Below are 15,322 nucleotides of genomic sequence, written 5' to 3'. Positions count from 1 at the left end.
GGTATTAAACTCACGACTTTACGTTAATTAAATGTCACGTAGATAATGTAATATTTTATTTAAGTTCACTAAAGGATTTATATTCTTATTGAAAACGTAAGTTATTTTAAAATTTTACAATAATGGTGTATCAGTTTTATTAGCTGAAACATAAATGATTGACTAAATATATAATTAGAAACATTTAAAATTGTTGATTCTTTTTTTTGTTTAATTTGCATAATATGTTTTAAGTTAAAAAACCCAAAAATAATTTATTTATCTCATAATAATACAACGCGATTCAATAAAAATAAATCTTAAAATAAATTATGTTAATTTTTTTTTAAATAATAAATAATATAATAATTCAAATTTCAAATAGGTACTATCGGAATCCAGGGCCATTATTAGTATTCGAATATTATTTATTATTCCCTTTTTAGACCGGGATTTTGTTACATTTGGATGTTGTTTTTATTGCATTTAGTTCTGTGTTTTTATTTATTCATTGTTTTAGCTACTTGAGATTTACGTAAGACTTGTTGTATTTATTTCTTTTTGATTTTTGTTATATTATAAGCCACCCCGGCCAACATGACTATGTACGCGAGCCACATATTATATTAATGCAATTATATCAAGAGCCAAATTATCTAATCTGTATTTTTATACCACAAAAATAATAAAGATAGCTAACATCCGATAAACATCTCAAATTACGAAATATGAAATTATAAAATAATAATAATAATAATAAAAACATTTTTTTATAATGTATGCAAAAAAAATTAAAATTTTGGTTTTTATAAATAAGACCACAAGCCGAATACGTCGATGAAGAGAGCCGCATGCGACTCGCAAGCCGCAATTTGGCCACCCCTGTTATAAGGTATAATACTAAAATGAAGTAATCTAGTGTAATATTATATTTACGATATTATGATCGTTTAATTCGTTGAATGTGTTGTATATTAATACATTTTTAATTTATGCGTATCTAGCTGTATAACATTATATTATTTGATTAACTCCAACTTTGCATCATATTATACAGGGGTTTCTATTAGTTATTATCCTCTATAATAGTTTATACAAAGTATTCAGATCTGTGATAATATTGTTTTTGAACTGTTGACGTGTGGCGTTTTAAACCTTTGACACACTATCTTTATTAGAATAATATAATATAGTCACCTACTCATTGATCGCTGTAACAACCACCACGTCGTACTCATAAATAGCATAAACACGTGACTTACTGCAGCTTGTATATATAAAATAAAGTGATTTTTGATTATGCAAAACAAGTCAAATAAAAAACAAGTGTTAATTTTTTGAAATTCTTAAGTTCAGAAAATGTAATTTATGTATACATATAATATTTATATTACCTACACTACTCTAAAATTTCGTATTGGCCTTAATTTTTTTACCTTTATAATTTATTTATTCATCTTTGGAACTGATATCACTTTATTAAGTTTATTACCTGTATTTATAATAATTTATTTTTAAAAGTAAACTTGTATTTAAAATCATATAACATAATGTCATTTAAATGTGTTAAACTGTTCTTAAAACGAATTGATGATAATCAAATATAGACGTTAAAAATAAAACGATTATAGCTTTTTACGAATTAGCCAATTAAGGGCTAAGATACAAATATTTTATATAAATGAGTGGAACGAATGCCCCTGGATTTTATTCATTCTGTACGTGTATTACAAGTGAGAAATGTATAATTTGTAACCTTTACTTTAGAGCGAATAAAATATAGTCATAAATGTATGATAGAACATGAGTATATTGCAATCATAACGGACACATGTGAATTCCAGATATTTCATAATTTTAAGCTATATTATAAAATCTGCCAGGTACAAATAAAATAAAAAAATAAAATTTATATTCGGCTGAGTGTCAACAACAGGAGAGTCGAAAAGCAAGTGATGCATATATAATGTGTAAATAGTTAATAATAAATTCTACTGATGATATTATTTAATATTATGGAAGATAAAATATAATATTCATATCATTACATTTAAATAATAGTTTGAAGTGACAACTGCAGGGAAATAATCAATTAGATAATCTTAGAAATAATATAATATACCATATAATATTATGATGGCATATTATGATAAATATTAATATATTATATCTTAAATGTTCAACGTAGATATCTAGCTGGAGTAGTTTCTCTGTGTGTTTCTTTAGAAAATCTTACTATTAGGATAAACATACTCAGTAAATGGTCTAACGAATCTAACGACATTTTCAGAATTTTTAATTCGCTTCAAAAAATAGGTACCTATTTATAGCTTTTATTCCTAAAATAAAGACTTAAATTGAGGTATAATTATTTGTATGTACGCCTGCCAAGTACGAATACTAAATTATAAGCCACATTTTTTTATTCCATTTTGTACCTTAAAGCTGGTACTATTCGTTGTTTTAATAGAAATAATTATGCGAATAATTGTATCATAATAATACATAACCATGTAAAAGGAATATTATCTTATAAAAAATATTTAAACGGTTTCTTACACACCGTAATGTCATAATATATTAATATGTGATTATTACGCAGTACAACTGTCGAATAAATTATTATTTCAAATATTAGCACTTTACCGTTTAGTATTATTGTTATTCACAAATATTGACATCGGCATATATGTCACTATATTGTATTGATATAAATGCTACAGACATCGTCAGGTTTAGCCAATATTTACTGCAGATACGGTACGGACCGGCATCGACGAGAACTTATAAATAAGGAGAAAATCATATCGAGACAGTGTGTACACGATTCTACGAATTTCACGAATGTTAATCTTAATACACTAATGGTGATTGGTGACATATTCGTTGCAGACTTGCAGAAACATCCTTTATGAACCTTTACCTACCACACGATACGACCTGTGTGACGACTTTCTCACGGAGGCTCTGGAAATCCCTGTATTTATTGTATATATTATATACTATATGTATGTGCGTATATGTGGGACGTGAGTATGCAAATTCTCGGGAGTTTTATGCAAATCTGCTGTTAATTATTTTGAATTTATCCGCTGGCATGGCGAGCCTACTGAAGCGAACGGAAATGAAAAAAAAAAACCCATTCAGATGGCGTCTTCGTCTTCGCATCATATAGTCAATCGTATTTGTCCAGTAAGACAATAATATACAAGTCTAATAAGTCCATATAAGTACATTAAAGGTAATGACACGGTAAATTTTACGGATAAACTTAAATTCACATACATATTTTACAGTTATTTATTGTACTATAATTGTTAAAATCGAGTGAGTATAATGACCTTTCATTTTAAATGTTTCTATACTAGCGTAACAACCTTTACTTAGGCACTAATATTATATACTATTTAGTCATACAAATAGAACATAAATTGCTCCAGGATTGAGTCTATACGAGTAAACGACTACACATTCTTACATTCTGTATTTGACAATTAATAATAGTTTTATAAAATTATATAATCCACTTTAGTGGTAGGAAGTAAAAAATATGGAAATATAACACTCAAATTTACACATTTCAGTAATACAAATTTTGAAGAGGTGAGAAATCGTACAAATTTAAAGAAAAAAAAGTATACCTAAACAATTTACCGATTACCGGAATTTCAAATAACAATCTAACTATGTATAGGGTTACAGTTCTCGTATCTATATTGTATAGCTCATCCGACACTTCGACCAACAAACCGACACACAGCGCCGTGGCAGCAATATACACATACCATTATAATATAATATTATGTTACAATACACATTAAGGTATGCCATACTGCAGTACATATAATGCATGTATGTTGTTTTTTTCTCACGGGAGAATCGTACGCTCGCATGCACTATACACTGCAAGAGTGATAAAGATTGGTTTTTGTGCGCGCCCGAGGCTTAAAACGATTTGTTGAAAAACTAAAGACCAATAACTACTGTAGGGATTAAATATTGTTATATATGGACGTCTCCGAGGTAACGACGACAAGCTATATAATATATAATATGATTGAAAGAAATAGTTGGGCACATATATTTGGAATCGAAATGATACCTATTTAGTTCGGCTGCATACAAATTGAGTCCGAACATAAAACCTTGTAGAGCAAACTGAGTCCCGGGGTTTTTTTTAGATACATCTTATACAAACAAATTGAATTTCGTAAAGTTTAAAATATAACACTAATTAAATTCATATTTTAATATTAAGTACCAAACAACTTAAAAAAAATGTACCTATATTATTAGATTGTTTAAAATAATAAATTAATTAATTTAATGTCTCATACTTCCATATCAGTAAAAAATATTTAGCGATAAATTGTTTTCTTGTTTTTTTCGTTTTCTTTTGTTATGATATCATTGTTTTTGTTTAGGTTCGGTTGATATACTAATTTAGTATTTATCAGTATTTTTATTTCTATTTCAACAAGAATATAATAATATTATGTCAAAATTCAATAGGTACACTATACAATAATCAAATCAAATTTTAATACAAATTTATCAATTGTATCGTACATTTGGTAAATTTACTCAGTAAATCACCGGAACTTTTTTTACGAAAGACTCACGCATCACTAATTATTATATTGGCTAATGGACGAATATTTTAAGCGTGATAAAAAGTTTAAGATGCATATTTAAATAATTTCTGTAAAAAATTAGTTTAGCTTTAATATGATATTTCATTCATGAAATTTTTTTTATATGTAATTTTCTCATCGCCTGCGCCCGAATGTTCTTCAAACGAGTTGTTATAGTTCTGTACATAAAAATATTTAAATATGTAAAAGATACTATGATTGGGATGCGATATTTATTATCATAGCAAATAAAACGTAAATATTGATAAAATAATGTTTGTAATGAACCTAATTAGGTCATTTTTAAGTAAAATTATATCATACAGATATCCATTCAAATACTCAGTACACTAAAATCAGTTATTTAAATAAAAAAAAAAAAACAATTAATGTACATACATTTGTTGTATACTAACCGGACATCTCAATATGTACTATACATAATTATAATTATAATACACAACTGGCAAATGTAAAATCTCGTTTTTTCGTAGGTGAAGAGCACCAAACGGATATAAAAAACATGATCATTTTAAAGATCAAAATTAAAACTGTATTCGTAATTTCGGTTGTTGAATATACTTAACTAATAATATAATATTACCATAAATGTTCACTTTGGCAAGAAAATTTATTTAATCAGTTTAAGTGAATAAAAAAAATCTTTATATTTTAATTATTTTGATATATTATAATACAGTGTAGTATAGTTTATGATGAGAAGAAGACGGTAGAGTATACTTATATAATATATATTATATAATACTATTATTCGACGCATTATTTTAAAATATAAATATTTTTATATGATAAATTCAATTGTTTTTAATAACGTTTATAATATATACAAAAATATAAAGAAAAAAAGTTATTAAGTTATTCACGCAAGTATATAAGCCGGAATATAATATTATAGTCTTTATTTGGTTCTATAAAGTACCATCTATATATGTGGTTCTCAACCTTTTTAAAACTGCTGCTCCCCTGAGATGCAAAATATTTTTCAACGTTCCTCGCCACCTTAAAATAAAAAATAAAAATATTATAGGTACATGAAAAGTTTATAATTGAATAATAAGTTATCATCTAAATATAATGTTTAAGTATGTTTAAATTAGATTTAAATGAATAATTGAAATATTTTAAAATAATTGTATCGATCAGTGAAATGATTGTAATTGGTGGTTTAAACCCAATTTGTTCACATTTATTGTATAAATTGCAGATAAATGGAAACAATTAAATATAAATATTGTTGCGTTGCTTTTAGTTTTAGTTTTGTTCATTTTAAACGTTTTAATATAAATTGTAAATACATGCTCAACACTACTCTAGTGCCTTAATCTGGCTCACCACCTCCTACTATTCAAAAAAAGTTCACCGCCCCCCTACAGCTCAAAACGAGTTCACGCGCCCACCAGGATGCGATATAACCCCGTCGAGAACCACTGATCTACATAATATAAATATATATATATATATATATATTTCAAATGTTAATATTGTATCATAATAATATAATATTCTATTTATATGTTAATCGTATTAGTAATATTTTATAATAATTTCAGTTATTAAATTTATTTTGTGTATGACTTACTATGAATAAATAAAAATATAATAGTTAGCATCATTCACTTTATAATAGTATTTGATTGTTTTATTTTTTATCAGTTTTGTAAATATTATAGAATAAAATGCCACTTGAGTAGTCAGTAACGTACTTTCACACTGAAAAATGTTTGTAAATTGTTAACACGTCCTTTAATGTCTTATCGTTGTATAATGCATTTCAATTCAGATTTTAAGTCGATGTTTTCGTTCAAAAATAAATGTTTATTTAGCTATACCTAAGTTATGGCGGGCGCTTATTGTCGTATTCTCAAGGGATAAAAATGATTTACGTAAAAGCATATCTAAGTGTATTAGTATTATTTATATATGGTTGCAGTCGTATGCGCATTTGACATTATTTGTTACTGTTATCGACAGACCAACAATCAACTCGGACCGGACTCAATATTTTACCCGGTGGAAAAATGGCTGGCCAAAAATTCGATTTTCTGTGAGCCTGCGTTAGGCCATATAATCGAATATTTCGTTATCAAAAATTGGTTTTTAAAATTCAATAATATTCCATTATATTCATTATAATATACTATACTTAGATAAACGATAAATATATTATGATTTCGTTAAGTGTACTTTAAATTATTGATTCGAATTTTAATATAAATGTTATGTTGACGCGTTAGTGTGATGATAGCAAGACTTTCATTGGATACGTATAAAACATAGTTGTTTAATATATTGTAATATTATGTTAAATACTTAAATATTTATACTATTATATTGCAGTATTTGTCAGTTCAACGGTTAAATCGTGAGAAAATCGATGTGATGAATTACGCATAAATTAGAGAACGTGTGTATGACGATATATATTTATACGTGTGTATATATGTTTAATTTTGCTAATGAATTTAGCAAATCGAATACGGTTAATTTCGCGTCTGCAACGCCAATAGGACATTATTATGGAGCGAAAGCGTTGGCAAATATTCAAGTCTTATGAAAAGATCAATGGCAAGTGCCGTAGAATATTTAACTGTCGGCTTCGATATTTGACGTTTGCAAGTAACACTGCATTTCGACGTTTAATGTACAAACCCCCGGAAGGACCGATTCAAAGAAAATTGAGACAATCGACCATTAAGAACGATTATTAGCGAGGAAAGGATTCCATTCCTGAGAAATCTAAAACCGGAAATTAATTGAAAGCCCATTATAACCAACGTAAATCGTGCAAACTTCGAACTACGCTACGGTATCTACAATATACAAACAATAGTATCTACAATACATTACGTTTTGCATTAGCAATATTTGGAACGTATCCATACCTATTATTTTTTTAGACTATCCGCTCTTATAAGAATGACCGTTGATGGTAAAAATAGAATATACTTTTTTTTTACAGTCTTAAATAATGAAAAAAATATATATTTTCTATAGTCTATTTGGTTGAGAGAGATGTGACATGCTCCTTTAAAATCCTTCATCATAATCAATCGTATACCACGTGTACTTTGGTATATAAAAATAAATGAAAAATACGTAATTTCCGTAATTTCTGCCAGTTGCGATCTCACGAATTAGGTACTATCTCGAAATTAAACCACGGATGATCATCGTACATAATAAACATGACACATGTTTATGGCCTATACTACCTATGTAATATATTGCCTATATATTATAGTAATATGAACTAATACTCCACCATATTTTCGTTGTCGTTGTTATAGTTGTACTCTATATCGAGTATTTATAATGATATATGTGTATAAAAGTATATATATAAACATGAGATGGCGTGCGCGTGTGTTATACATTTTACATATTAAACTGTTATGTATAATATTGTACTTACAGTGTATGTCGCAAGACATAAATCGTGATGGGTCTTCGAGAGGGAGCGACGGCGGCGATGTCGAAGAATTATAGCGACGACATTTCGATTTGATGAGCCCATTGACTTAATATATTATTATACGGCTAATAAAAACAACGAATAAAATATTCGAAACGGTTATAAAACGACGCTATTTCACTGCGTATAATGATTGGTTATATGATGATGAGTGCTTTTATTTCGCATGTTATCGTCTCCAGGCCCGCTGAAGTTTTTTTTATGTACACATATACGCCGTACAGATAATCCAAGATTAAAGGCTGCTGCTGTGTGTTTTGTTTTCGGTATAATTAAGAAAAATTAATAATATGCCTAACTTTCGATTAGTTTTTTTCGAAAAACATTTGCCACATATTGTCTCAGAGTAAAAGCTCATCGCATATATAGATGCAAGTGTGTAAGTGTGTAAATAATGAATGTGCCAAGGCCTATAAATATTACAAATAATGTGATGTGACGAATATTAATAAAGACTCATTCATAAAAAAAAATCTTGTTATTATAAATAATATTATATGACATTGTTATATAATATGTTACACGTGTATTTTTCACTAAATTTTCGTTTGATTGAAATATGAGAAACTTACTTTTTTCGCCACACCACCATTTTGTAGCTATATTTTATAATGTATATTTCACAATATTTCATTGTAATATTAAAAACTTTTATAAAACGCAAAAACATTATTATAATACAACAATGGGCTGGAGAGAAAAAATGAATAATATCAAGTCAAGTAACAATTACGCGTCTAGACTCGATACTTATAAGACGTATACTAATAAGACGTATTGAATACGATTTTTCTGCCAAATTCTGATAAAAAAAGAATTTTTTTTATATTCTATTAATAATAATAATAGACGACGCAGCCGTAAATAATCATTTTTATGTGTTTAGTACCCATAATAGTTTTGAAGCCATGGATTGGAATTATAGATGAGTAGAAAAAAGGGATATTAACAACAACTGTCATGGGACTTCAGAGTTCAGACTCTAGAAAGAGCCCTTGATTTCGAGATTACTTTGTTTTTTTATAGCATCCGCTGCATCAATCCCTTTGTTTTATTTTACTTTAAGACAGTAAAACTATATATACATCCAATGTCCTTGACCTATGACATCTTAAATGGTCAAAAATACTACCAAATTTGTAACACAACAGAGCAGTTTGTATTAAATTTATTGTTAATATATTATATAAATTGTTTACGTTAGAAATGGTATGTTTTAAAATAAAATGGAAATAGATTGTGTTATGTAAAAAATAATACCTGGAAAAAATAAAATTTTAATTAAAGAGCGTGTTTTGACCTAAAATAATAATTTCTGGTCGTTCGATAACATTCGATGTACCTATAATAAACATTTATGCAAATATAAAAAGTATGTTTTGCACTGACGATTTTCATATATTATATTATATTATTATAATATCCAATGGGTGCCACTATAATTATTGTATAATAATACATTTTACAAAATGTTCAGTGAATCGGTATTCTGTATAACTTTACGTTAATTAATTATGAACTGCTTTGATGTATATATTTTAAATAATTTAATAATATAACAAATAGAAATTTAAAATTTAAATTGTCACAGACCAGGTATTACATAATATAATGCATAGTCGTTGTACTTTTACTTAATAGTTATATTATAAAATGATAATCTATTGATAACAAATAATAGATGTTAAGCATATAGTACAACAATTTGTAATATAAACGTATTCATGTTGGTTTATAGATTTACGGTGGGCATTCAACAGTCGCAGACAACAGCTCTAGTTTCAAATTTAAGTCATTGGCTGTGCTACGCTAACAGCGCAGTGAACCCGCTGATATACAACTTTATGAGTGGTAAATACAATTATTGGATAATAAAAATTATTTTTTTTAATAAACAATTTATCAGTTTATGTAGTTTAAAATATATTTATTTAAACCTTTGCTTATTTATACGGAATTTACAATACATAAATTATCAAATAGAACACCTAAAATTTACTATAACTAAATCTATAATATTTAAACACTAAATTAAGTAAGTAGTAAGTACTTATTAAAACTATAAGTACTTGATATACGTACCAATAGGGAGTAGCGTTCCCCGAAAATACTCAAGGAGGGTGGTTGATTTTTCAGACTGCAAAATAACCAGTACCATCTCAAATTTAAAAAAAATAATAATAATATAGTTTTGGAAACATAACTTTTATTAATTCGATTGAGAATGCTCAATTTATATTTTTTTCCAATTTTATCAAATTTATGATTGAGTACAATATTTAGTACCTACTGATCTAGATAAATATCGGAAATCAATTTTTAAATGCATATAAGAAGATTGATAACTATAAAAATGGCTTAAATCGTTTTTTGATCAACAATTTTAGAACAAGGTAAAAACATAATTTGTTATACAAGATTCAGTTAATATACTAAAATATTTGAATAATATGTTGGCCAACACTATCCAGATATTTACATCAAGTTAATTTTTTACAATTTCTTATTTATTAACCCGTTATTTATATAACCATATTTTATAAATAAGATTGTAATTTATGACTATGATGACTGAACATGTTTATCACACATTTCGGTTATGTATAAAATTTATTATAACTTAGTTTAACAATATATTTTATAAAAATTCAACTAATGAATCGCTTGATAGTTAATGAAATTGTATAGCAACGTTAATTACGTAAATTCGTTTTCAAACAAATTAATTTTTTTTTTTTTTGGTAAGTGGTGAGTTCTTTATGATTTTTTTGCTCTCGATCATTCAGTCAAAATGGTATTGAGTTCTCAATCGTTTGATAGGCTTTACGTGTATAATATAGTCCGAGGTCTCGTAATATCCTAAGAAGGCACAATCTATACTGTTATATAGCATCGTAGGCGATGATGAGCATATAGTATGCAATGGTTATTATTGGGCCATGTTACAGTGTTGCCTGCCTTAGACTTAACTCAAATAATCCGTTTATCTATCTTTTAGGCAAATACCGTAACGAATTCAAACGGTTGTTCCTCTGTTGGGGATCGCACAGGCAGAATCGCCTGCGTCGTGGAGCGCACACGTCCCGTAGTGGCACGTACATTTGCCGATTCACGATGACCACAATGAAGACAGACAACGTGAGCTTTGGACTATCGCCTGAAGACATTCAGTGAATATAATACTAAGGTGACACGGCGGAGACGAGACTATAATAATATTATACTCGCTCAAAGGCGACCTATATTTTTTTTTTTTTAGTCTTCTTATTTTGGCTTCTATACGTATATGTTACATATTATATGTGTGAGTATGTTTATATATATAAATAAGATTTGGGGTAAAATTTTTCCCATTTATATATAACCATGACTTTCTATATATTGTGTGTACAGAAAAAAGATACGTGCGTGCGAGTGCACTCGGAATTATCGATAAAATAATATATAATATATACTAGTCGCACGTGTCCGGCGATCTCCTATTATCTTCCACCCACCTATACCCTTGATAAAAGTCTGACGGCTGTTTCCTCGAGAATACGACACATAAATATATGTATATACAATTTATTCAGGTCTTCTGCCACACTTTCAAATATATAGTTTTTAATATATATTTGAGTTTTTCTATACCATATAATATATATATACATATATATACATACATACTTACAATACCATATAAAATTGTATTATACTACTATTATAATCATATATATTAATATACTATATGGTATTCTTTTCCTGTGTGTTCGTATGATGTTGTTTATCAATTATTATATAACGCGTATGTATATAATATACTGTAATAGTTAATAATTAATGTATTACATTTTGTAAATAATAATACGTAATATTATATTATTAACTTTATATTTTATTTTATTTTTTTTTATTACTATCATTATTTAAATTATTGACTAAAATCTTCTGAACCACATCATAAATGAAAATTGTATATATTACCTATAAATTATATAATCTTATATTTTACTATACAGTTTGCAATATGACTCGTCAAAAATTATAGAAAATATTATACATCGACACGCGCACCAGAATTGAATAAAAAACGATCAAGTTTAGCAATCGCAATTGGACATTATCGGGCATTATAGTATGTATGATTGAGGACCCCGTGACATTTAATATACATTGTATAGATATTTGCGTACCAGTAAACACATTTTGTGTAGTTTTAATGTTTCCTACAGAGGAATGCAGTACATAATACGATTGTTATTGACTCAATTTTCGATCGGAAGACCATAAGGAAACATTGGATAATTATTGTATAATATATAGCATACCGGTAAGTCGTGTTGAAAAAACGAAGACGTCTCGTATAATTGCCAACACCTGTTTTATTTATTTAATTTTTGATCTTCGTTAGCAAGACACGTTGATTTTACTATAATATATTATACATTACAATTTTACGTACGACGTCTTAACTATAGCATAGTATAGACGACGGTATAAAAATTTCCATAACTATGTGCGATTTTTATTATTGACTAATATAGTAATTTATACTGTGGTACACGGGTGTTCACTATCCGCTTTTCTATAGTTGCATTTATTACATTTTTTGATTTATGGCATCCCAACTTGTCCACCTGCGTTCTTGTCCCGATTGGTATTTTTGCCTAAATGTAAAATTCCTCTCCTCCTTCCCCATCGAAAAAATATTCAATTCATCCACCGCAACAATGTGAAATTGAATATTCTGTTATTTTAATTTAATACTGTATATATACGTAAAACGATATTCTTAAGGATCATTTATTATAATACTTGTTCTGACTAAATTTGTGATTTAAATAAAAAGATATAAAGGCATTTCATATTTTACCAGATAAATAAAACACTCTAAGTTTGTTCCTGATTTTCTTTTTAGCATATATTGGTCCTTGGACTAAAGTATAATAAGGCGATATTGTTTAGTTTACCTCATTATAGACAGACGTATAATTCACTCCCACCGCCATCGTTGTGTATAATTGTAATAATAAACAACTCACCGAAACTATGATAAATACTGAATGTTGTAAATTATTATTTATTTTACTAGCCGACAGACCTAAACATGTTTATAAATAATATAACTAAGTACTCACTACTCACTAACAAAGTAAATAACTAAATATAACACAATGATGTAAAATGTGCACGTAAGCAGGGCGATATCTTTACAGGACAAATGTGACAGATGTTATTATTTTATTTCCGAATGGTTTTCTATACTAAAATAATAAGATTACTGTTCATTCAAGTACACACTATTATGTTTTTCCTATAGACATAACATTATAGAATAGTTATAGTTCCGCTTACCTTACTGACCTCGAAATAAACATATTTTTCCAATTGATTAATTTTCATCCTTGCCTCGCAATTTCCGATTTTAGATGATATTATTTGTATTAATTTATTTTTCAGGTGACCCGTCAAATTTAAATTTCCTCAGTTATGGGTAAAATAATAAATTAATCGATTGATAATTTAAAACGAAATAATTGAATATGATAATAATATGATCATTAGTTTTAACAAAATGAACTACTCGAATATTTAAATGTTTGTCAGTACTTATAAAACTTTTAAATTAAATTATTATCAATTGAAATGGATATAAATATGAGTACCTTTTTATTTTTCAACAAATTTTTGTTCTCTGAATGACCCATCATATTTTAATTTAATACAAAAAATCTTAAATCAATAAAATATTATTACCTGACCCTTTTTCCAGTAACCAGGATCCTGAATACGTCTAATATGTATTATTGTGTTTGGATTTTGGCCACGTAATGTGGTTAATACCAATACGTATATAAGGGGACGTCAAATCCAACTGACGATTCTCTACATTTTCTATGGACTGCGCTTGGGTTTAATTCGCATCGTTGCACACAGCTCGATGTCGAGCTTAACTTCAGATATTATATCAATACTATACAAAACTACACCTATTATTATTATAATAAGTGACTTATGAATGGACATTTATTGAATTTTTGAATTATATTACTACATTATATAAGCTATATAATAATAATAAAAAAATTGTTTTATTATATTATAATACGTACCTACTTGTAGTTAGTAAACATTATTTTTTATCTCGTACGAGCATGGTATAAATATAGTATGCTATGGATACGTATGTATAAATATTAAATACAATTATATTATACGTAAGTACATAACAAGTAAGTAATGTTCATGTACCTACGCTTATTATAATATCTCGGAAAAATAATTGGTGAGTGTGTGTGTGATTGACATTCAAAATGATTTCCAAATAGTATCTTTGAAATGTATAATTATCTTTACTATACTTAATATAATGACACACATGTTGCAGTGACCTCGTAAGGCATATTTTATTAGTTATTAATTCACTCAAATATGACGTGGCCCCCTAAAAAAAAAATTCCATCACTCATCGTGTATTTTTTTTTTCTAGTCACTAAATTGTAAGTGGCTATGGGTGTTAATTATTAAGATTCATTATTATTATTGTTAATGATTATTATTATATATTTGTAATTATTATAATTATTTTATGTTTGTGCATTAAACTTCTCAATTATTTGTGTTCTCTTAACTGAATGTTTGTTTTTATATTTATTATACAATGTGTTTCTTAAACTAAATGTTTGGCTAGTTAGATTAAGCCGAACTTTTAATAACAATGCATCGTCTTAATGTAATTAGTTATCACTAATTACCCATATTATAAAAATATACGGAGTAAACTACTTCATTGGCTAGACTGATTTCATTCATATATTATTTTGCTTGATTTTTAAAACAAATTTTTTTTTAGACTGAAATTCTTGATCTGTATTTATTTATTCATAAAAACAAAAATAAAAAAATCTAATTCATAGCAAATTTTTATTTTTTTTAACTAAATAACAAAATACATGTATATTTTATACATATATTTTTTTAAATTTTCTTAAATATAGATTATTGAATGAATAGATAATTTTTTTCATAAATAAGTAAGATAAATAGTAATTTTATCAGGTCATCAAAACTTCTAATACTTTAAAAAATATAAATAAAAAAAAAATGTTGTCCATAACTACTTAAAATATCTTATTATATATCTTATAATCACAGTCTTTATAATATAAATATTCTGCTTCTGTCAATAAAAACAATTTGAATACCTGTACAAATTTCAAATACTCTTATATTC

The 15,322-nt window shown here is 27.1% G+C and overlaps 1 protein-coding gene across 1 annotated transcript in view; it reads left to right on the top strand.

The window, feature by feature from the left end:
• The window catches only part of LOC132917150 (orexin receptor type 2-like), a 146,767-nt gene extending 132,048 nt beyond the window's left edge, over window positions 1-14,719 (top strand). The window contains exons 7-8 of the mRNA XM_060977748.1: window positions 9,845-9,957; window positions 11,105-14,719. Coding sequence (XP_060833731.1) covers window positions 9,845-9,957; window positions 11,105-11,280 — 289 coding nt within the window. The 3' untranslated portion in view covers window positions 11,281-14,719. The remainder of the gene's footprint in view (window positions 1-9,844; window positions 9,958-11,104) is intronic.
• Window positions 14,720-15,322: the final 603 nt, after the last annotated feature.

The sequence above is a fragment of the Rhopalosiphum padi genome, chromosome 1 (assembly GCF_020882245.1).
Source record: "Rhopalosiphum padi isolate XX-2018 chromosome 1, ASM2088224v1, whole genome shotgun sequence".
Taxonomy (NCBI): Eukaryota; Metazoa; Arthropoda; class Insecta; order Hemiptera; family Aphididae; genus Rhopalosiphum; species Rhopalosiphum padi.
The sequence above is the reverse complement of the archived record's forward strand: the minus strand, read 5'-3'. Positions and strand labels throughout refer to the sequence as shown.